This window comes from Hippopotamus amphibius, chromosome 3 (assembly GCF_030028045.1).
Source record: "Hippopotamus amphibius kiboko isolate mHipAmp2 chromosome 3, mHipAmp2.hap2, whole genome shotgun sequence".
NCBI classification, from domain to species: domain Eukaryota; kingdom Metazoa; phylum Chordata; class Mammalia; order Artiodactyla; family Hippopotamidae; genus Hippopotamus; species Hippopotamus amphibius.
The window spans coordinates 141,067,297-141,093,098 of record NC_080188.1 but is presented as its reverse complement, the minus strand read 5'-3'; the positions used below and the strand labels follow the sequence as shown (position 1 = coordinate 141,093,098).

At 33.6% G+C, this 25,802-nt stretch overlaps 1 protein-coding gene across 3 annotated transcripts in view; it reads left to right on the top strand.

Moving 5' to 3' along the window:
• Positions 1-25,802, top strand: part of KIFAP3 (kinesin associated protein 3) — a 151,016-nt gene that overhangs the window by 28,610 nt on the left and 96,604 nt on the right. For all 3 annotated transcript variants that reach the window (XM_057726674.1, XM_057726676.1, XM_057726675.1), the window contains 5 exons: positions 5,791-5,890; positions 7,556-7,680; positions 9,851-9,949; positions 14,108-14,286; positions 24,563-24,725. In XM_057726674.1, the coding sequence (XP_057582657.1) occupies positions 5,791-5,890; positions 7,556-7,680; positions 9,851-9,949; positions 14,108-14,286; positions 24,563-24,725 (666 nt within the window). The remainder of the gene's footprint in view (positions 1-5,790; positions 5,891-7,555; positions 7,681-9,850; positions 9,950-14,107; positions 14,287-24,562; positions 24,726-25,802) is intronic.

Below are 25,802 nucleotides of genomic sequence, written 5' to 3'. Positions count from 1 at the left end.
CGCCAAAAATAAAATATGGAAGATATCATTATTATCTGATTTTCATCACATGAGAAAGAATACCTTTTTATCTGCTGTCAAACTCCTTTTATGGAGGCTGCGCAGCACACATCAGTACTTTGTGGCTTGGAAAATATATCCAGAGATCTGTCTAGAGTCATAGAATATTACCAATATTCCAGTTAGGAAATTTGTACATTTTAAGTGTTTTTAAAATTATACAACTGATATATTAATATATTGTTTTTAAAGAATTAGAATATTACAGATAAAACCTCCTTGACCATTACTCTATAATCTGTTAGGAGTGTGGAGTACATTCTTCCAGATCTTTTCCATACTTTTACACATATGTATGTATAGGATTTTTTCCTGTATTAAAATATAGAGTATTACCTTATATGAATTTTTATGTTAATTATATGATGCTTCTTAGTTGATAATTTCTTCTCCTTGCAGTAATGTTTTGAGATTACATGCATATAGATACATAGAATACAATTAGTTTTCAACTACTTTTATTGTATTTTATGAAGTTATACATATTCTTCAGCCATTCAGCTATTGATGGTCATTAGGTTGTTTTCAAGTTTTTCAGTAGTAACTTCAATGAACATCTTTGTTCATATCTTTTAGACACAAGCAGGGGTTTTTTTTTTAGTGTGTGTACACAGAAACAAAGATCATACAGATATGCAAGTCATAATGTCTTAGGGATATTGTTGAATCATCTTCCAAAGTGGTTGTGCCACTGTATCTCCAAACCAATGGAATATGAAGGCTATCAAACTTAAACATTTTTGCCATTGTGTTGTTGGTAATAAACAGCATCTCTTTGTTTTAAGTTACATTTGCCTGATTTCTGATGAATTTGATCTTTTTCTCATGTCACTAGGCTTTTGGGATTCCTACCCTGTGAAATTTATGTATACATATGCATATATGTATATTTACATATGAATATACATCCTTTTTCTTATATATATATATATTTTATACACTCTTTTATATATATATATATTATATACACTCATCTCTTGGTATCCACGGGGGATTGGTTCCAGGACCTGCCAAATATACCAAAATCTGCAGATGCTCAAGTCACACAGTCGGTTCTCCATATTCTTGGGTTCTGCATCTGCAGATGCAACCAACCACAGGTCATGTACCCTTCAACAACATGGATTTGAATTGCTTGGGTCCACTTATGCGCACATAATTTTAAACCTATGTTCAAGTATAAATGAACCTGTCCAGTTCAAACCCATGTTGTTCAAGGGTCAACTATATATCCTTTTTCTTTTATGTACTTAGAAATAGTTGCTTTCAGTCTATTGGTTTTTTGGTTTTTGGTTGTTTTGTTTTTTGTTTTGTTTTGTTTTGCATGACATATCTTTTCCATTCTTTTACTTTCACCCTCTTTGTGTCTTTGAATCTAAAGTGTTTCTGTTGTGGAATGCATGTAGTTGGATTTTTTTAATAGATTCAAATAATCTGCCTTTTGCTTTGCATGCTTATTTTATTGATATTTACCATTGACTTATATTGTCATCTAACATTTTGTGTTTGGTTTCTATATATCTGTTATCTTTTTTTGTTCTTCTGTTTCTCTGTTACTGCCTTCTTTCATGTTAAATATTTTGTAGTACACCCTTTTAATTCTTTTGCTGTTCATTTACTGTTTTATCTGAGTTATTTTCTTAGTGGTTACCTTGGGATTACAGATACCATCTTAAATTTTAAAGATCTAGTTTAAGTTAATGCCAACATAATTTTAACAATATATAAAACGTTTCCTTCAAAATACCTCTGTTCTCACCCCATGTCTTTGTACTATTATGTCATACCTATTATATCCGTATACATTATCAGCCTGTTAGCACAGTAATATAAATATAAATATAAATCAGAAGATAATATAATCAAAAATATGTTTATAATGTCTTCGATATTTATATTTATATATAGAGAGAGTTACCTTTTTGGGCTCTCTTTATTTCTATGTGTGGATTTAAGTTACTTGCTAGTGTTCTTACATTCCAGCCTGATGGAATCCCTTTAGTATTTCTCATAGAAAAGATCTACTAGCAACAAATTCTCTAAGTTTTTGTTTACCTAAGAATGACATTTTTTTCTTCTGTTTAAAGGGTAGTTTTGCTAGATATATAATTACTAGTTGACAATCTTTTTCTTTTAGCAATTCGAATATGCCATCCCACTGGCTTCATGTCTCTGTGGTTTCTGATGTGAAACCAGCTGTTAACCTTATTGAGGACCCTGTGTATGTGTTGAATTGATTTTCCCTTGCTACTTCAATGTTTCCTATGTCTTTGGCTTTTGCCAGTTTGACTATAATGTGCTTAGGTGGTGATATGTTGTATTTTATCTTACTTGGAGTTTGTGGAGCTTCTTGGATATGCAGATTAATGTTTTTCACCAAGTTTAGGAAGTTTGGGCCATTATTTTGTTAAATATTTATTTACTTCCTTCCTCTCTATCCTTTCCTCTTGGGACTCCAACGTTAGTAAGCTTGTTGATGTCATATAAGTCTTTGAAGCTCTGTCTATTTTTTGTTCTTTTTTCTTTCTGTTCCTCAGACTGGATAATCTTAATTAACCTGCCTTTACATTTGTTGATTTTTTTTCTAATTTACATCTGCTGTTAAGACCTTTTAATGAATTTTTCATTTCAGAAATTGTATTTTGCAACTTCAGAATTTCTATTTGGTTCATTTTGTATAATTTGTATCTCCTTATTAATATTATTTGTTTGGTGAGACATCATGCTTTCCTCTAGTGCTTTAGACATGATTTCCTTTAGTTCTTTAAATATACTTACAATAACTTAAAATAATTTAAAATCTTTGTCTCATAAGTTCAAAATGTGAGCTTCTTCATGGACAGTTTTATTGAATGCTGTGTTTTGTGAGTATGGAATATGCTGTCCTGTTTCTTTCCATGTGTTGTATTTGTTATTGTTGAAATAATATTGTGGCAACTCTGGAAATCAGATTTCTGCTCCCTCCTGGGCTTATTATTTTTGCTGTTTGTTTGTTTAATGAATTTCCTGAATTAATTCTGTGAAGTCTGTGTTCTTTGTCCATGTAGTCATTGAAGCCTCTGCTCAGTTAGTTTAGTGGTAACTAATGATTAGATAGAGACTTCTTTAAATGCCTGGTGCTGAGTGTCCCAGTCTTTGCTGAGGGGGCTCTTGGTGTATATGTGTGGGCAGAAGGATGTCTTCAGTGCTCAGGCAAGTAGTTTACAAGCTTTAGCCTTTAATTCCTCAACGTTGGCCAGAGGTGAGAAATTAGGCTCTTTTAGGTCTTTCCCTGGCATGTGCACATCCTTGCACATGTGTCTGGCCTTGTAGAGTCCCAGGAATATGTTAGAGCCTTTCAAAGACCCTATGAATATCTCATTTCTCAGTTTTTCGTTTTGAAATGTTTTGGTCAGCCTCTGTTAACTCCAATTGGCAAGGCTGCTGCACGTAGGTGCTCTGTTGCTGCTAGTAGTTTTCAACAAATGCCTTGGTTCTAAGGCTATTTGTAAGAGCAAGCTCTGAGTCAGGTCTAATAAAGCCAAAGCATGGTAAGGCAGCTTTTCAGCAAGCATCCTGATAGATCAGATATTGACAGTTCACTGGAGTGGGAATTTGGGGGAGCACCACACTGTTCTATCTCCTCCAGGTGTTGTTGGGCTACTGTTTTTCACAGATATCATGGTCATGATGCTGTTGGTTTTCAGTTTCCACAAAGTTGCACAGAGGGGATGGAATTAGGGCAAGTTGAAATGCCACAGAGCTTACTGTTCTTACCAAGTTAGCCATATTTCTTAAATAAACGTGTCTGGAATTATTGTAAAACTAGTTAATTTCCAGAGTTCCAAAAAAGTTGATTTTGAAACATTTTACCAGTGTTATAATGCTTAGGGAGGAGTGGATTTTTGGATGTCCTTACTCTGCTGTTCCAGAAGTGTTTGGCCCTGGAATTCATTCTTGTTGAAAGTAGGAAGTAGAGATGTAATTTTATCTTTTTTCCATATTGTATAACCAGTTATTTCAGTTATTTCAACCTAGTTATTGAATATTCCTTTTTTCACCAAAGATTTGAAATGCCTTTTCTACTATATGCCTGCCATCCTTTTATTCAGTAGATACTTCTTGAAAGCTTATTCTGTGCCAGGTACTGTTCTGGTATATTCATTGATATATCTTGATGCTCTCTTTTCTTTTCTGTTGATCTATTTGATAATTTCCATACCAATATCATACAGTTGTTGTTACATTTTGTTTTGTACTTTGATTAGAGTTTTAGAATATGTAGAAGAAATGTTCCAGTTTGTTGATTTTTTTAAAAGTGGTGTTGCTTGGCTTATAAATTTTCTTACATATTATTTTGAGATCACTTTATTATATTCTCTAATAAAATCATAATGGAATTTTAGTTATGATTGCATTCAATTTATAATTTTGGGTTCTATTTTGATCTTTTGTAAATTTTATAATTTTCTTTTGGTTTATTTCTTTATAACCTGTGTATAATTCCTATAGCTATATTTTTATTGAGACATTTTTCTGTTCTTTAGTAAAGAAGAAAAATGCTAAATTCATAACATTATAGCACATCAGTTTCCAAAGTATATTCTAAGAAATGCTATATCCTATGGATTATAGTGATGAAATGCCTTTGGTAGTACTGGATTAAGCAAAGCTAAACCAGATTCTTTATTAAGTAAGACTTTTTTGAGCTTTTGCATATTACCTATTTATTTGACTTCAGAATAATTTTGTCCAAAGCCTATATTATAACAGTGCTCTGTATTATGAATATGAATAATACCGTGAAATTCTATTATAGGATGTTTTTCAGTTTGTATAAAAAATTCCTCACTAAGTGGATTAATAACATAGTGAATTCTTGTTGTTTCATAATCTGAATGGCCAGAAGCTCAAATAAACTAAACACTTTCATTACCATAATAAATACTGATAATGCAGGCCACGAAATACAATAGATCCTGAATGCCTATTACAGAAAGTTGAATTATGATCTCTATATAAGACACAGATATTTTCATTTTTAATGATTTTAAGATTTAGTCGGCCATGTAACAATACTAATTTGAAACTAGTCTTATTACTTTATGTTTACTTAATGTATGGTAATCTCAGTAGTCAATTCATTAATTTTACCTTTTTCAAGAAAAAGGTCTAATAGGCTTGTTTATCAGTCTACCCTAACCTAGTTTTGTGAAAGATTTTTTGCTTTATTTATGTCTGTTGGCATCAATGTAACGTCATTAAAATATGAGACATTTTTCTGTGTATAAGTTTTATTTGATTATTAATTTGCTTTAGTGAAGTTAGTGTTAGCCTGCTGTAAACTGCTCATTATTTTTTAGACTTAATCTAGTTTTTTTTTTCTTATTCACAAACACATTAAATCAGATGTTTAAAAAAAACTAGCACTGCAGTAGCAAGTGAAAATGAAAATTAAGAAATAAATGGTTCTTTCTATTATTTTATTGCCATCCATAGTATATTTATCATGTTACTTTATTTAAATCGTATTTTATTTTTCTGTTTACAGTAATACTTAAAGCGGTATATTGTGAGTGTTAGTATTTCAGTTTTAAAAATAGCTTTCTGTGTTGGAAAGAAGCATCCTACTTTTTGTCCCAGTTCTATCTTAGCTTTGTTATTTATTGATAAGTAGACATTTAAAACCAATTACCCTTTATATCAAAGGCAAGGTGAGTGATCATTTCTGTACATCCCCTTTTTCTTTAGAAACTGCCCTTGGTGCATTAGCAAGAGTCCTGAGAGAAGACTGGAAGCAAAGTGTTGAGTTAGCTACAAACATAATATACATCTTTTTTTGCTTTTCCAGGTAAGTTTAAAAATTAGGAAATAAAAGTACTGATCTATATCTATTTCTCTCTGTCTGTGCCTTTGGTTTAGATAGTAGATCACTATTTTTCTCAGTCTTCTTATGTGTCTACCTGTGCTCTGCCTCTAAACTTCTATTTCCCATTCTCTGTTCTCTTCACTGCTCTGTCTTTCTTTCAGTCTGCACTCACCCATGCATGTACAAATACAGTAGGATAATATGATGGTTTAGAGTTTAAGAGTTTGGGGCTCTGGAAACAGGCTCTCTGGATTTGAATCCAAATCCTGCTATTTATTAGCTGTGTCATCTTGGTTACATTATTTAACATCTGTGTGCTCAGTTTCCTCATCTATAATTGTGGATAGTAATAGTAGCATCCTCTTCAGATAAGTATTAGAAAAAAGCCTGGCCTGGAATAAGTGCCAATAAATGTTGCTGTTTTACATACAGTTGATACTTGAACAAATGGTTTTGAACTGCATGGGTCCACTTATGTGTAGATTTTTTTCACTAAATATGTACTACCATACTACATGATCCCCCAATTGAATCTGTATGCAGAACCACAGATATGGAGTTATATGTAAAGTTTTGACAATGCAGAGGATTGACACCCCTAACCCCTGCATTGTTCAAGGGTCCACTGTGTGTGTGCGTGTGTGTGTGTGTATACACAATATAGGTTTGCAAACACATAGCTGTTATGAATTCATATATATTATCTATACACACATATTCTTTTTTGGAGGAGGTATAGTTGATTTACAATGTGTTTCTACTGTACAGCGAAGTGGAGTTCCCTGTGCTATACAGCAGGTTCTCATTAGTTATCTATTTTATACATATTAGTGTATATATATGTCAATCCCACTCTCCAAGTTCATCGCACCCCCACCCCCCTTGGTGTCCATATGTTTGTTCTCTACATCTGTGTCTCTATTTCTGTCTTGCAAACTGGTTCATCTGTACCATTTCTCTAGATTCCACATACATGCATTAATATATGATATTTGTTTTTCTCTTTCTGACTTAACTTCACTCTGTATGACAGTCTCTAAGTCCATCCACACCTCCACAAATGACCCAATCTCATTCCTTTTTTATGGCTGAGTAATATTTCATTGTATATATGTGTTCTTTAGAAGGATACTTATTGAGACATTGTGAAAAGTTTTTGACTTTTCAGAAATTCTAGAGAATTTCTTGCCTCTATGCTAAAAATGTGCAGCATCAGCAAATAAATATTTACTGAATAAATACTTAGGTGAATAAATTGTCTAGGAAACGTATATAAAACCTGATTTTATTTAGGTTAATTTTCTGGTATCAGTTTTATTCAATAATAGTACTGTTATATTATTAGTTTTGTTAGGTGGTAGTCTCAAATTTTATTTTGAGGGTATCTGAATAGTTAAAATGGTGGTTAATTACAAGAAAATGTGTTTTGTTTAATTTCTTACTTAAAAATAATTTCATTTTGGGTAAGCGTGTGTTAAAGTATATTTAAAGTCATCTCACAATTTCAAGTCTTCCTAGTGTACTGTGGGTATATTCATTTATTGAAATGTTAGTTTACATTGTTTGTACCAGTGTTTATCTAAAACAGATTTCCTGAAGCCACAAAATATATTCCTTTAAATACACCCTAAAAACTCTTCTCTAAAGCTTTTCTCAGTTTCATGGACTTATCACTCACTATAAAATTGGAGCTCTGTGTATGAATATCATTGATCATGAATTGAAAAGACATGAACTTTGGCAAGAAGAACTTTCTAAGAAGAAGAAAGCTGATATCCTTTGAAGTGGCATTTCACCCCACAGTTGTTGCCTGTTATAAGCTTTGAATGGAGGGAATTTTGTCTTGTTTGTCATTCACATTACTTGGAAAAATGCAAGAGTTGTTGAAGGTTAAAATGAAGATTTAAACTATCAGAATGAATAGAGTTTGACATATACTTTTTATCTTTTTACAACTTTGATGATAAGCTAGAATAGATAATAGTGGCCCTGGATACCTGAATTGGTGAGTTCTAAGTGGCTGTGCTATTATGTCCCCTAAGATCCTTTAGTTAGCTGAAGTCTGGCTCACCACTATTGCTTATGTAGTTCTGTGTAATAAGGTGACTTTGATTGGAATGAGTATGAATTTGGTGAAGAACATAGTTTTAAATTCTATTTTTCTAATTAAGAGCAAAAACACTTTTTTTTAATACCTACAAATTTGAGATGCCTGCAGAATCGTAGAACCTATGAAAGCAACCTTAAAAACAATCAATTTTAATCTGTCTTTCAATACAGGAATCTTTTCTGCAACTTCTCTTACAAATGTGTTATTTAGTCTGTTCTTTAACACGTCACTGCTTATTGATTTAGCTCATTCTGTGTTTTGGCATTCTATTTATTGTAATGGTTTTTTGCTTAGTGTACTGAAGTCCACTTCCCAATAACTTCTAGCCTTTGATTCCAATCTTGCATACTGAAGCAATATAGAATAAGGATATTCTCTTCAATATTACATTTTTTATATTTGAAGCTATTTATCATATTTCCTCTACAACTTTAATTCTAAATTAAAGGCCCTGGCTTATTCATATCTGTCTTATATGACATGTTTTGCAGATGAACAAGCCATACTGGTAACTTTCTTTTTAACCCAGTATTTATTGATCTTTTTTAAAAAGTAAAAATATTATATCTGTTGTGCCCAATATCTCATTTTTTTTACCTCCCCTTTGTGAAATCCCCAAGGCACTATAAATATACACACTTACACACATACAGCTTTGACTTTTCTTAATCTATATAGGTTTAGAAATTTTCTATGTGTACTGTAAACCTCTGACATCTAGATTGGTGTTGACTTAAACCATGAGGACAACTCAATAATCCTGGAGACTTTAGGTCATTTCCTGAGTCCCAAGTTTCCTGAATATACCTAAAATTCATTTAGACTGGGGGTTGGGGGGGGTGGGGGGTGAATATAGAGAGAACCCCTAATGGGACTTTAGCAATCGTTAATTTATACTTTGTGATTACTTGGTGACAGGAACTGATATTTTAAGACGTATCATATTCCTGTAAATATTGGATACCGTTGAATGTAAGATACACCATTATTTATGAACCACTATGAAAGGAAAAAGATGCTTCCAATTAAACTATGACATATCATGGATTATAAGACATATTCAAATTCTGGAGATGTTAAGGTGTACAAAAAATGTGTCTCAAAATTAATGGATTATGATAATTGAAGGCATATTAAAATGACCTATCAGAATTTTGTTCATTTCTCCTAAAATATTTCTATTTTATTATATCTTAAGTTTCCTTGTGTTGTGATGCAGGTAGCATTCAACACGGGATGTTTTTGAATGCTTGGGGATCCTGAAGTCATACTGTAGTAGTTGGTTATTTCTGCAGGTGTCCAGGAGACTATTTGGGGCTGTAAGATATAATTTTTTAATTTTGTTTTTCTCTAACTTTGGGATATTTCTCTTTTTGTATGTAGTTTGAAGAGGGTGCTAAAAAGGTTTAGATCTAATCAACTTCCTTTGAATATACTAGACATTTGTCAGAAGTGGAATTAACTATTCTCGTTAACTAAATCATTCTTTAAGGTTGCAACCTTTTTGGTTCACGGACCTAGTTTTTAATCTGATGAAAGTTAGAGACTTGTGCACATGCATGAAATATTAACATACAATTTCTGAGGAGTCATTTATTTGGTGAAGTCTAAACATGTGTTCACCTAAGGTCTGCAAGCACATCCTTGAACACTTGGTTAAGAAGATCTGTTACAACATAATCATTGTGCAGAGAATAATATTTTAATTAAACTGTTGGTTACAGAAAATAGCTGGATAAAACTGCACATAAAATTTAATAGTACTGTTCTTCATAGTATTTTTCAGTAGGTTTTCTTTGCTTCAGAATATGGATGATCCTTAACTAGTTTACTTGATGAAGACCCTGAAAACCAAACCTTGAGAAAAGATTATGAAAAAACCTTTAAAAAATACCAGGGGCTTGTGGTAAAACAGGAACAGCTCTTACGAGGTATGAATACCTAAGCAATGACGACACAACAAAGTGCTCACTGTACATTTAGTTTGTTCTATTTTTGTCAGGTGAATAAAGCTAGTACCAGACTTATTGAAAGTTCTATGGATTTTAATGTACTACAAAATCTTCTATGTTTAGCGTTGGTGTTCATGTTTTAAATTTCACTCCACTATCTACCAGAAGGTCCCATTCAGCTCTTAAATGTATAAATTATGTTCTTGAAATTGCTTAATCAGAAAGGATTTTTTAATCCAGTGTGTGACCTTTTTGATAATAAGAATCTTGTCTCTCAAACCCTACTATACATATCTTATATGGTGACAATTTTGTGGCTTTCCTAAGAAATTGATGTAAAACTTTTGAAAATATTTCTCCTTAATAAAAAATATTCTCCTTTTTTTAGGGTTTGTTGAGAGATTTAATAAGTTTGATAGTATGGTTTCTCAGTCATTGATAAGATGCAAACTCATGTCATTAGTAAGAATGATGTGGGACTTTTAAGTGTGCATTCAATTCCTGCTTTGTAACTGACTATTGATTTTTCCTCCAGCTTTATTGAGATATAATGGACGTATAACATTGTGTAAGTTTTAAGGTATGCAGTGTAATGGTTTGATACAAGTATATATTGCAAAATGTTTACCACAATAAGATAACTTAACAAATCCTTCACTTCACATAATTATCATTTTTTCGTTGTTGTTGTTGTTATGGTGATCATTTCAGATCTACTGTCATAGCACCATTCAAGTATACAATGCATATATTTACCTGTAGTCACCATGCTGTATATTAGATCCCAGAACTTATTCATCTTATAACTGAAAGTTTGTGCTCCTTGACCGCGGTCTCCCCATTTCCCCCACAAGCCAGCCTCTGGTAACCATCAGTCTACTCCTTGTTTCTGTGAGTGGTGTTTTTAGATTCCACATAAAAGCAAATAAGTGAGAAAATATAGTATTTGTCTTCCTCTGACATTTCATTTAGCATAGTGCCCTCAAAATCCATCTTTGTTGCCACAAATGTCAGAATATCATCCTTTTTTATAAACAAATAATATTCTATTTTATATATATTATATATAATATATAAGTAATATACATTATATATTTTGTATATATTATATTTCATATAAATATATATATCACATATACTTTATCCATTCATCCATTGATAGACACTTAGATTGCTTCCACATCTTAACTGTTAAGAATAATGCTGAAGTGAACATGGGAGTGCAGATATTTCTTTGAGATCATGACTTTATTTCCTTTGGATATATGCCCAGAAGTAGGATTGCTGGATCATATGGTGGTTTTATTTATAACTTTTTGAGGAACCACCATACCGTTTTCCAGAGTGGTTGTACCAGTTTATGTTCTTATCAACAGTGCATCAAGCGTTCCCTTTTCTCCACATTTTGCCATCATTAATCTCTCGTCTTTTTGATAATAGCCATTCTGACAGGTGTGAGGTGGTATCTCAGTGTAGTATTGATTTGCATTTGCCTGATGATTAGTGATGTTGAGCATTTTTCTTGTGTCTGTTGGCCATCTATACATCTTATTTGGAAAAACTTCTATTCAGATCCTCTGCCCGTTTTTTTTATATAAATTTATTTATTTATTTTATTGGCTGTGTTGGGTCTTTTTTTGCTGTGCGTGGGCCTTCTTTAGTTGCGGTCAGTGGGGCTACTCTTCATTGTGGTGCACAGGCTCCTCATTGCCGTGGCTTCTCTTGTTGCGGAACACAGGCTCTAGGTGCGTGGGCTTCAGTCGTTGCAGCACATGTGCTCAATAGTTGTGGCTTGCGGGCTCTAAAGCGCAGGCTCAATAGTTGTGGCATCCGAGCTTAGTTGCTCCATGGCATGTGGGATCTTCCCGGAGCAGGGATCGAACCTGTGTCCCCTGCATTGGCAGGCGGATTCTTAACCACTGCGTCACCTAGGAAGCCCTGCCCATTTTTTAATTGTTTAATTTTTTGATGTTGAGTTGTGTGAATATCCAAAATTAATGCCATATATTAATTAATTTTAACCCCTTATCGGATATATCATTTGCAGATATTGTCTCTCATTCAGTAGGCTGCCTTTTCATTTTGCTGATAGTTTCCTTTGCTATGTACAAGTTTTTTAGTTTGGTGTAGTCCAATTTGTTTTTTACTTTTGTTTCCCTTGCCTGACGAGCCATATCCAAAAAATTATTGCTAAGGCTGACTATCAGAGAGCATACTGCCTATGTTTTCTTCTAGGAGTTTTATGGTTTCAGGTCTTACATTTAAGGCTTTAATCTATTTTGAGTTTATTTTTGTATGTAGTGTGAAGAAGTAGTCCAGTTTGATTCTTTTGCGTGTAGCTGTCTAGTTTTCCCAACACTATTTATTGAAGAAGCTGTCTTTTAGCCATTGTATATTCTTGCCTACATTGTTGTAGATTGACCATATAAGTGTGAGATTCCTGTTCTCTCTATTCTTTTCCATTGATCTATGTGTCTGTTTTTGTGCCATACCATACTGTTTTAATTACTGTAGCTTTGTTGTATAGTTTGAAATCAAAGGGTGTGATATCCCCAGTTTTGTTCTTCTTTGTCAAGATTGTTTTGGCAAATTATAAACTATGTCTGTCTTGGTTGCAAGAAGAAGTCTACTATATGCTTGTTCAACACAACTTTAAAACCTTTTATTATTAGTGCCTTGAGGAGAAAGTCAGCATGATGCAATAGTGTAAATGTGTGAACTTTGGATTCTGGTAGGTTTTATTGCTGTGTGGCTAGGGCAAGGTATTTAGCTTCTTGAATCTAGGGTTCCCTGTCTGTAAAATTTTTATAGTATTTCTTTCCTTGTAAAATTTTGTTAAAATTAAAATGGGTTACTGTTTATATATCAACTAGTACAGTACCTGGCATATAGTAGGTACTTAATTAGTGAGAATTGCCTTTCCATTTCAAATATTTGTTAAATAAAAGTTTATACATACATATGAATATGTTTTTTTCATAAAGGTTTAGAGATGGTTTATAAGAGTACATAAAATGGAATACTAAAATAATGAGCAAAATCAAGACTGTCGGAGAGCAAAATGACTGTTGGCCATAATAGTCTACATAATTCTGACAGAAAACTTTCAGGTTTAACTCTGAAGCTTCCTGTCAGTCAATGCAAAGTGGAAAACATTATCTGTTAGATAATTCTCACTGTCAAAAGGGAACAATTAGGGACTTCACTGGTGGCACAGTGGTTAAGAATCAACCTGCCAATGCGGGGAACACAGGTTTGAGCCCTGGTCCGGAAAGGTCCCACATGCCATGAAGCAGCTTAGCCCGTGTACCACAGCTACTGAGCCCACGTGCTGTAACTACTGAAGCCCACTTGCCTAGAGCCGGTCCTCCACAAGAGAAGCCACCGCGATGAGAAGCCTGCACACTGCAACAAAGAGTAGTCCCTGTTCTCTGCAGCTACAGAAAGCCCGAGTGCAGCAACAAAGACCCAATGCAGCCAATAAATAAATTAATTTAAAAAAACTATATTAAAAAAAGGGAACAATTAAATGAGTTTCTTATGAGAACATAAACATTTTTATTATAGGTATCTAAAAGAAATTTTACTTAGAACTAGTAGACAGTGGCCTCAACTTTGGTTAGTGTAACAATTATATTACTGAATTTCATATGGCCGTTTTTTGTAGTGACTATCAAAAACTCATTTTGAATATGAAAAATAGGTTTTAGTATCCTTAAATTCAGCTTTAGCTATACTATACATTTTTTGACACAGCAGCCCCTAATTGTTGAAATTTTACCTAGTTTTCTACAAGTATAAAATTATTTTTCCTGTTTGCCTGTTTTATTATTTTCTAACATAAACCTTTAATTGACATTTACTTACTATTAAGCTCTTAGCTCCGAGAAGGTAGGAATCATTGTCTTATTTTGGTTATTGTATCTTTCTCAGCATCATAAGAATATTATATATATATGTTTTATTTCATATAGCATATATATCAATAAAAATAGTTTTCTAATGAATAAACTAGTTAAAATTTTCAAGATATATTTTATCTTCTTAGAACTACATCTGTTACTTTAGTGAATTGAAATGATTTCTTGTTGATTCAATATGCCAATTATTTAACTCTCATTTATTTTACTTTTCTAGTTGCTCTTTATTTGCTTCTGAATCTTGCTGAGGATACACGTACAGAGCTGAAGATGAGAAACAAGAACATAGTTCACATGCTGGTGAAGGCTCTTGACCGGGACAATTTTGAGCTGCTTATTCTAGTTGTGTCATTTTTGAAGAAACTCAGCATTTTTATGGAGAATAAAAATGATATGGTAACTTACGCTGAAGCAGCCCATGTCTACCATTTTTGAGTTAGAATATTTTAATAAAAAGTAAACACATTATCCCCCTACTGAGATAATTCTGAATGAAAATGTTACAGTAGCAGTAACTCACTTAAGTGGCTTCATTAGGAAATACATTTCATATTAGTTAATAATCCAGATAATTAAAGTTTTCTGGATATTTTCCTAATATATTGTACAGAATGAATCACTCCATATTAAACATAATGTATAGAAAGTAATTTTAACTTAAGATTGTGCTTCCGAGTCATCTGGTCTTATTATTTTCCCCTAAGCTGTTTTTCCTCCTGTATTTCTGGTATTAGGGTGTGGAATTACAGTTTAGCCCAGTCTCTTTCTCATTTATTAATCCAGTTGGTAGCTGCAACCTGTTGATTCTGCTTAAGTATCTCTTGAAGCTCTGCATTCTTTCTATTCCCAGGGCCATTGTATTAGTTCATGCCCTCTTTTTTTAATACCCTCTTCATTTCTTGTTTGAACCATTAGAGTAGGTTTATATTTGACATTTTATATTGTGTTGATGCCGTTGTCTTTGAGAAATAGTACAAATTGAGCATATATTATTTCTGTAGCTGAAAAATATATATAATACAGAAAGATGGAATAAAAACTATCTGCTTTTTTCCATTTCATCTAAAAGTCTTCATAAGCACGTTATATTACATAGATCATATTTAACCATATCTTGCCTTCAGATGCTTAAGTTGTTTATAAGTTTAGCTATTATAAATAAGACTTCAGTGGACACATTTGTACATGCATATTTGTCTGTATTTCTGTTTATTTTCTTATGATAGATTTCTAGAAATGGAATTATTGGATCATTGGCTTTAACTCCATTGGAAACTATTTTAGAACTGTATGCTAATATAAGTCATATGTGACTGTATATTATTGGTATAAGTGGGTTCTCCTTCAGGTAGTCTAAATTTATAGTAGTTCTACCTCTTCTTTTTCCTTCTTTTAAAATCTAATGAGCTAGGAATAGGTTATGCTTATTGAATGACATGGCATGCTCTTTGAAAACCTGAGACTGATTAATTAAGTTTAATAAGTGCCTTGAATTCTGATACTTGAAGTTTTATTTTACCCACAGATATTTAGCATGTGTCCTTTTCATTATTCGTTTTGATGATTATTGTTGACCACTGTGTGTCTCATACTGTTTTAAGATTGAATTTACTTAGACTAATCAAAAACATGTTTTTTGTTTTCATTGATCTTATATTCAAGAAGAATATGACATAGTGATATATGTACTCCGAGTATAGTTAGAGTGTGGCTAAGCAGTTGCTTCCCTTTGCTGTAAGCTGAAATATATTCTTCCATTTATGTGTTTAGAATAAGTTCAGCTGTAATAAGCTTGCAAAATTCAAATTGATTTGCCATAAGCATGTGTCTAATGTTCATTGCTTAGATTTGTATTTAGATAATACTCTTCTTATGTGTTTATTCTGTCAAAAATGATCTCAGGAACATTCGGAAGGTACAATATAAATTGTCTCATCAAACCTCATTTTTTATTGGGGAGGAAAAACTGAGGTTCAGAAAAGGTAATTCATTCAAGGTCATAAGAATAATTCAATTGGCAGGATTTTTAGTGTACATGTTATATATTTCATCTTTCACTGTGGAAAAGAATTCATTTTTATTTAAGGGTGTTGTATAGAATCAGGATTTCTAGAGTTCAGCTGGATCTTATACCCATGTTTACATTTTATAGATTAACTCCTAATTTTACAGATGAAGTAACAGGATTAAAGAGGTTAAGTAATTTGCTCAAGGAAACATCTCCAGGATTCGGCTTTCTACTCCTTCTCTCTGCCTCCAAGGCAAAATTTCTTTTGGTTTTTATGTTTTTTAAAAGAAGATTTTTAGGAAGATTAAGTATAAGCAATTTTTAAATGTTGGCTTTCAGAAACGCTGAAAAATAATTACTTAAACGCTGAAATAAATTTGCCCATAAGTTGTTTGGTAAACTGTCACTTTGCATAGAACTTCTAATAAAAGCACTAATTAACTATAAATTCCATTTTAGAGACATAAAATTGAGAGGGTATTGCATGTTGAGACAATTACTAAATTTAGCTTTGGGGATTGGGCTTTTATCAACCAGAAACAGGATTAGAAGGCTGTGTCTAGTGTGTAACTATCTGATTGGGCTACCTGGCACATGTTTTACATTCCATTCTCTGCAATGGAAATACAATTAATAAAAAATAATAATAACTCTCCAAGTTACTTTATGAAGTTTGCCATAACAACCAGTTGCTTTTTTGAAAGAAAAATATTACTTAATATAATTAGTAACAGATGAAGCCTGTGGTAATTTTATTTAAAAGGTATGGAGGGGAGGGATTACTGATCTATTTGTGCGGTTGTATTAATTATTTAAATAAAGTGTTCATTTTACTGATGATATGAACTAACACCGACCTTGCTATTTGGAGCGAGAGCTATGTATTTTAAAGGAGATTTAGTTTGCATAAAAAAATCTTTCAATTAATGATTTAAATTGAGTTTTCATATGTTTTACGTAAAGACTATGATCAAAAGGGAATAAGTCATATTAGAATATGAATTAAGAACAGCAGAGAGGATACATATTCCCTGGGTTATTTTATTATTGTTTTGAGACTTGTTTTTGTATTTTGAATGTAAGTCTTTTATCAATTATGTTTTGCAAGTATTTATTCCTTTTCTGTGGCTTGTGTTTTCATCTTCCTATGAAGAGTAGAAGGTTTAATTGTTATGAAATCAAGTATATCAAAAAAATATTAACAGGTTGTATTTTGGTGTTGTATCTAAGAAATCTTTGCTTAACTCAAGGTCACAAAATTTTTTCCTATGTTTTCTTTGAGAAGTTTTGTAGGGTTTGTGTTGTTGTTGTTTTTGTTTTAGTCTGTGATCCATCCGTTTTTAGTTAATTTTGCATATAGTGCAATGCATAGATCAGTATCCATGTTTTAAATATGGACTTCCAGTTGTTCTGCAACATTTGTTCAAGATACTGTCCTTTTTCCACTGAATTGCCTTTGTACCATATTGAAATTGCCTTTGTACTGTTGTTGAAAATCAGTTGGCTATGTATGTGTGGTTTTATGTTTTTTATTTTTTTTTTTCATTTTTTTTGCCAGCATTGGCTCTTCATTGCTGCGTGCGGGCTTTCTCTAGTTGTGGTGAGCGGCAGCTACTCTTCGCTGCAGTGTGCAGGCTTCTCAGTGCAGTAGCTTCTCTGGTTGTGGAGCAAGGGCTCTAGGTGCACAGGCTTCAGTAGTTGCAGCATCTGGGCTCAGTAGTTGTGGCACACAGGCCCTAGAGTGCACGGGCTTTAGTAGTTGCAGTGCGTAGGCTTGGTAGTTGTGGCTCTTGGGCTCTAGGGTGCAGGCCCAGTAGTTGTGGTGTGTGGGCTTAGTTGCTCCACAGCATGTGGGGTCTTCCCGGACCAGGAATCAAACCCATGTCCCCTGCATTGGCAGGGGGATTCTCAACCACAGTGCCACCAGGGATGTCCTCTGTGTGGTTTTATTTTTAGACTCTTGTGTTCCTTTAATCTATGTTTCTGTGCTTTCACTGATACATTTTTATCTTGATTACTGTAGCTTTATAATGCCTTGAAATCAGGTAGTGTGGGTCCTCAAATGTTGTTGCTGTCTTTCAGAATTATTCTAGCTATTTCAGATTCTTTGTCCTTCCATATATATTTAGAATCAACTAGTCTATTTCTTTAACAAAATATCCTTTCTTTCATGATTTCTTTCATCATTTCGTAGTTTTAAGCATACATATTTTGCACATATTTTGTTAGATTTATACCTGTGTTCTACCATTGTAGTGGTAGTTTTTAAAAAAGAAAGTATCAGTTTCCTGCTGTTGAATAATAGTATATAGATATACAATTGAATTTTGTATATTGACCTTATGTCCTGTGACCTTGCTAAATTCATTTTTTACTTGTGGCTTTTTATAGATTCTTGGGGATTTTCTAAGTAGACAATTATGTCACCTGTAAGTAGAAAGTTTTATTTTGTCTCTTCTTAGCTATATAATTTTTATTTCTTTTGCCGTGTGTGTGTGTGTGTCTTATTATACTGGTTAGGCCCTCTAGTATGATGTTAAAAAAGGAAAGCTGTGACTTGGCATCCCTGTCTTGTTACTGGTTTTAGGAGGAAAGCAAAGTCTTTTACTGTTAATTGTAATTTAATCTAGGTTTTGTGTAGTACTTCATTGGTTTAAGTAATTTCTGTTCTGGTTCTAGTTTGCTGAGACTTTTTTATCATAAATGGTAGTTGGATTTTGTCAAATGCCTTTTCTCCATCAATTGAGGTAATCACATCGTATTTATTCTTTAGACTATTGACATAGTAAATTGTATCGGTTGACTTTCAAATGTCAAGCCATTCTTGCATTCAGTGGATAAACACCACTTTGTCATTTATTATTGCCTTTTTATATATTGCTAGATTTGATTAGCTAACATATTGTTGAAGATTTTTGTATCTGTGTTTATGAGGGATTACTAGTTTATAGTTTTCTTATGATGTCTTGGTCTGGTTTTACTATTAGAATAAATCTGACCTCATAGAATGAGTTGGGAAGTATTCCCTCTTCAGTTTTTTTGGAAGGGTTTGTGTCAAATTGGTATTATTTCTACTTAATTGTTTAATAGAATTCACCAGTTAAAAAGTCATCTGGATGTGTAGTTTTCTTTCTTTGAATTTCTTTAATACCTAAAAGACTATTCAGGTTATCTGTTTATTTTTGAGTGGTAGCTTTGTAATTTGTGTCTTTCAAGTAATTTTTCCATTTCATCCATGTCAAATGTATACACATAAAATTTTTTGTACTTTTTCCTTCTTTTATCTTCACAGTCCAAAGGTTTGAAGTGACTTTTCCTTTTGCATTGCTGATATTAGTAACTTGTTTTTCTCTCACTCCTTTTTTTAATGTTAGTGGTTTATCAATATTATTGATGTTTTCAAAGAAGTAGCTTTTGGTTTCATGTTTGATTTTTGGAGGATATTTTCACTGATTACAGAATTCTAGGCTGACATACTTTATAACTATCACTGCATTGTTTTCTGGCTTGCATAGTTTTCGATAAAAAGCCTGATGTCATTCTTATCTTTTGTCCTCTATATGAGGACAAAATAAGTCTTTTATTTTCTGCCTGCTTCCAAGATTTTATCTTTGACTTTCAGCAGTTTAAATATGCCCAGGTATGTGCACACATGTGTGTACGTGTGTGTCTGTGTGTTTTATTCTACTTGGGGTTCTTTGAGCATATATCTGTGGTGTGATGTCCTTCATTGTTCTTGGAAAATCCTTAGTCATTATCTTTTCAGCTATTCCTTTTGTCTCTTTCTGCCTCTCTTCTACTGAATTCCAGTTACACATGTTAATCCATTTGATATTGTCTCATGACTTTTAGATGCTGTGTTGCTATGTTTTGTTCTTTTCCTTTGTCTTTTTTTGGGGGAGGCATGGTAGGGTTCTGTTTGGAAAACTTCTATTGACCTACCTGTGGGTTTACTTATTCTGCATTAGCTATATTAGGTCTACTAATGAGCCCTCTGAAGATTTTCTTCATCTCTGTATTATGCATGTTGTGTGTGTATATGTGTTTTAAAATTTAATTCTTTTGGTATTGTTTTTTCTGTGAGATTATCTGTCTGTTCAATTGTGTTTTTCATCTTTTCCAGTAGAGCCTTTAACATATTAATCATAGTTACTTTAAATTCTCTGTCTATTAATTATACAAGTCATAGCTGAATCTGGTTCTGTTGATTGTTTTATCTCTTATCAATGGGTTATTTTCTTGCTCTTTCATGTATCATAATTTTTTATGGAAACCTAGATACTATATGTAGAGTAGTAGAGAGTAAGGTTTTTTTAGGTCTTTAGTGTGAGGGATTAAGTCATTTTTGTCAGGAGTTTAGCTGTATTTGGTTACCCTCCAGGCACTATCTTCATATCCATCTAGCATTACCTTGTCCTTTTTGGAGATTGATTGTCAGAGGATTTTTCTCAGTATTCATGTTTCACCATCTACTTCAGGCTGTCCCATTTTGCCTGTGCCTCAAAGAAGGTCTTTCTCCTTACTTTAACTCTCCTCCAGTAATATACTGTTGTTATTTGTCACTTGGCTTTTGCTAATCTTGTACCGGGGTAGGGAGGGGAAGAGAAAAGAGACTTTTTCCATTGTTCTAATTTAGTTTCAGGCGGATCTTAGGCTTGTCCTGCATCCATGGTTTTCAGCAATGAGGCTTCCTAAGTCATCCTGTCAGCTTCTCTCCTCAGGACTTTTTTGTCTGTTTCCTTACCCCAGCTGCAGTGGGCCTTAACCTGTGCTTCAGATGTGACAGGATTTGCCATACTTCCCTAAGAGACTTAAGTCTTTTGGGTTTTATTTTTAGGGGAAATAGGAGAAAAAGATCTGGACAGGATTTTATGCCTTCTCCTCAGCGACAGCTGTGCCCCTTTCCCAAAACCCATGCCACTGAAGGGAAGTTTTCTTCTATCTCCTGTCCTATCCCCAGTTTTTCTTGTGACCTTCTGATAAGGTCCTTGGAAAAGAGCTTACAAGTGGTGGCAAACTCCCTGAGCATCCGTAGCTTCAGAGTTCTGTAGACTAAGGCTACTTCACATTTGGCCTTTAGCTATTTGTTTAAAAGTTTTTGTGCAGTCTTCCTACCTACTTCTGTGGCAGCTCTGTTTTTCTCCAGTGCTCTGCTCCATGTAAAACAGTGCTCATGACCCTTATCTCCTTGGGGGTGCCTATTTTCCTTATGTTTCAGGCCAGTTGATTTCCCTGCAACTTCAGCTCTCTGATGGTTTTTTTGTTTGTTTTTTAAGTTATGATTTTGTATTTGGATTTTCTTGCAGTTAGAGTGGAAACCATATCCTTTCCAGATTTTTGCATGCTTAGAGGGGAAGTTTGAGGTTCTGCTTACTTTTCTTAATCACTAATGCCTCTATCTGACTAATTCCATGGCATTTTAGTTAATCTGACTATTTCTGTTCTCACCTCCTTCCAATATATTCTCTACTTTGTAGTAAGGATGATAGTTTTTAAAGAGTTTCTTGAACGCTGTGTTTTCCATGTCACCTCAGGGCCTTTGTACACTGCTGTTTTTTTCCATCTAGACAACTCTTTCCTCTGCCTCTTCAGTTGACATCAGCTCATTTCTGTTCATCCAGTAGGTGGTGTTTCCTCAGAGAAGCCTTCCTTGACAACTCCTCGCACTGAGATTATATTAGGTTTACTCCTTATATTCTTTCATGGTACTCTGTTTATTTCTCACATATAGTATCACAATTTATACAGTTACATTTAGATAACTGTGTAATTGTGGTGGGGGGTTGTTTTGTTTTTTTAACTGTATTTCATGCTATCTAGAATATAAGCTCCGTGAAGACAGGAACCATTTCTTTCTTGTTCACCAAAATATACCCAGGGCTTAAATTAAGAAATATTTGTTGAATGGATAAATAAAGCCAGAAAAGAGGTTATTCGCTGTAATCAAAGAAGGTAGGGATAGAATTACAGTTTTGCATAAATGTGACGAATATTTGTCCCAGGCCTCTGTGGAAATTATTGTGTGAAGTTAACCAATGAGTCCTGCAGCCTGCTTTCTCTGGTAAACTAGGAGAAAGAGAGAACCAGAGTTAGAGTCTTTGGAGATGGACTTGTATTTTTTAATGAAGAGCTCTAGGATATGACTGCAGTATGGCCATGGAGTATAGATAAAGGTCTGAAGGAAAAATTGTTGTTGGTTTGTCAATTTACCATTTTAAAAAATTGTTTACTCCTTGGCATGGAATGAAAGGAAAAAATATATTGGGGCCTCAGTTATTAATGTGATTTTTATGAGGTCAGTGAAAATTTGCAATAAAGATATGGGAAGGGTGGTATAAACAAATGCTTTAGACCTCCCATGAAAGAAAAAGTAGAGCAAGATTATTCATAAATATTTTGGTAATGAACAAGAAAAATACGTAGTTATATAGAATTTCTCTCCTTTTTCGGCCATTTTTTTATAACAATGATGTGAGGTATTTTTATAACCAATTTTTCCTGATTATTACCTTAAGAAATGTGAGTACAGGGCTTACCCTACCAAGTAAGTTCTGTCCTCTGATTTCTCACCTGAAAACAAGCTCTCTTGAAGCAATTTCATAATCTTCTAGAGTGGAGATGAACAAACTTTTGCTGTAGGTGGCTAGAATGATGGATATTTTAGGCCTTGCACTTCATATAGTCTCTGTTGCAACTACTCATCTCTGTTATTGTAGCATGATAGCAGCCATAGACAGTCTATAAACAAATGAACATGGCTGTGTTCCAATAAAACTTTATTTATGAAAACTGAAATTTGAATTTCAAATGATTTTCATGTGTCATGAAATGTTTTTCATTTTTTTCAACCATTTTAAAATGTAAAAATCAGAAAGCATTTTTAGATCTTGGGTTGTATGAAAACAGATGGCAAGCCAGAATAGACCTACTAGCCATAGTATGCTGAGCCCTGTTCTAGAGTTTAAACTATTACTCATGGTCCAAATCTCTTCTGATCTTTTAAGATTTCCAAATATCCACTGAATATTATCTCAAATTAAACATGACAAAAAATTTAATAACTTTTTGCTCTCTTTGTCCTACACCTGTTTTTCAATTTAAAGATCTTAGTTAATGGCACCTACATCCACCTTATTGACTATATAGAAAAGTGACCTGAGATTGCTCTTCTATAGGCCTTCTTTCAAGACTGGCTCTTGGCTAGTGTGTAGTTTACTGTTTATAGAAGCAATGTGGTTTATGCTAAACGCCTGCTTCCCTTCTCAGAGTTTGGAGTTTTATTTTATGCTAGGCAGAGATTTCCTATGTGACTAGCCCCTAGTAAAAGCCTTGGGCACTGAGTCTCAGTCTCAGTCCATTGCTGACTAATGTTCCATGTGATTCTATGAGGAGAGGGTTCTAGGAAGCTTACACCTGGCTTTTGGACTTTGCCTCCATGTGCCTTTTCCCTTTTCTGATTTTACTTTGCATCTTTTTATTGTAATAAATCATAATCATGAATATGACTATATGTTGAGTCCTGGGAGTCCTTCCTAGTAAATCGCAGGACCTGGAAGTAGTCTTGGGGAGCTCCAACACAGTGACCAAACCAAAAGCCAGAAAGTTACCTTCAAAGTTTCCTTTTCACTTCACATTCAGATGCTTTAACCATATCTTCTAAACACCTCTCAAAGTATTCTTTCCTCTTCAACCTGTTTGTGCTTTCCTTGATTCAGACCTTAATCACATCTCACCTGCCTAATGTAATATATTCTTGTGCCTGCCTTCAGTCTCTACCTATTCCAGTCTGTCCTGTACAGTGCCCCTTATTCATGTTTGTATGTATGTATGCATGTTGTATATGTATAAATACACATATATGTATATAATGTTATATTTATCTTTGTTCTAGTCTGACCTCATCACCCTGTGGACATAAAATCATTCAAGGCACTCTGCTGCCTAAGGAATAATGTTAAACTTCTTAGCAGAGCAATGAAAGTTTTTTGCGATCTGTGCAACATCTGTCTGTATAGGCTCCTGCCACTCCCCAACATATACTTTATACTATGGCCATATCAAAGCACTTGCAGTGCCTCAGACAAGCTCTTTTATGCCTAAGTGTCTATCCACTGGTTTTTTCTTCTACCTGGATTACCATTGACTTTACCAGAGAGCAAATTATTACACATTGTTTAAAACTTTTTTCCAAATTTAATCTTTTCTGTTCTTCTAGGTAGCCTGTAGTTCCTTCCACATTGTTTCTGGAGCACTTTATGCATTCCACTTTTATCACATTGTATTTGAATTATTTGTTTTATTTCTCTGCTCTATTTTTAGACTGGAATCCTTAAAAGCCAGGACAGAATCTTGTTTAATCTAGCACAGGGTCTGGCAGTTAGTAGGTGGAGTCCGTGATGTGCTTTCAAGAACCCAGAGTAATTTGTCTTCCAGTTGGTGCTATGAAATGAGGGAAGGAAGGGATGAACTGGAAATATGTATTTTCTCCTCAAAAGTTTGGTTTCAGAGAAGTTTACAGATTAAAATGAGAGTAAATAAATACATAGTTACTTATAAAATACACATACATGAGGGTAAAAACAATGAGAAAATAATTCTTTGTAATCTTTCTTGTCTTATTGTGCAATAGAGCCTGACTTGCATTTGTATTATTACTTCACCTAGGTGGAAATGGATATTGTTGAAAAACTGGTAAAAATGATACCTTGTGAGCATGAAGACCTGCTGAATATCACCCTCCGACTTTTACTGAACCTGTCCTTTGACACAGGACTGAGGAATAAGATGGTACAAGTTGGACTGCTTCCCAAACTCACTGCACTCTTAGGTATGCTTTTTAAAATTATTGATCGTGTTGCTTGGGATTTCCACCATCACTGGGAATTTAAGTCTGTCTTGAAAAGTCTACTGAAAAAAAAAATCATTCTCTACATGGTCTTTGATTGGGTACTTAATAATAAAAATAAGCAGAATGAATGAAAAATGACATGTGTTAGGATTTCCATGGTGGTATAGAATGAAATGGAATAGAAACTTTTAGCTCTTTGACTTCCTTTACCCCTGTGAAAATGAAAACAAAGTGAAGATATAAAAATACTACCATGGGAGCAAGAAGGAAAAATTACTCTGTCTTCAGCATTTTTTTTTGAAAAGCAGGTATCATTTAAGTTCTTATATTCTGCCATACCTTTAAAATACCCCTTACCAATATACAAATCTGTGGAGCCTTTTTGTCATTAAGTAAAAAAAGGGATTTTTATTTAGTGTCAGAAAATATTGTATTGGAAGATTCAGTTTACACATTTTTTTCTTTTGGCTATTAGCAAGATATCTATATAGCAAGGATGGATTTAAGAGTTAACTCTTCTGTGCTCATCCATAATGTTTCTCATCATACTGCTTCTTAGCTAAGTATTTAAACATGCTTCTTGATCTGTTAAGTGTCTGTCTTTATAGGCACCTGCTTCTCCGCAACATACACTTTATACTGTGTCTATACTGATCCCCTTACTGTCCTCTAAACAAGTTCTTTTATGCCTAGATGCCTGTCGATCTGCTTTTTTCCTCTACCTGAAATGCCATTGCTTTTATTAACCAGAAAGCAAATTTTTACTCAGCTTTTAAGACTGTTTCTTTGTTTAGCACTGCAGTTTCATTCTTTTTTTTTTGTAGTTTTCTCCAAATATTCAAATATTTTTAAGCAGTAGAATAGTTGGAATGATTTAAAATTAAGTTTATTCTTAGCTATCTAATATCTGTGAATCCAGTCTCTCGTTGACATCATCATTATTTTTTTTTACAATACTAGCAGTAAAATTTATTGAATGTTTACTGTGACAGTTATTTCGCTGTGTGCTTTGTTTACATTATCTTGTAGAATCCCCATCTGAGATCTTTTACCCCG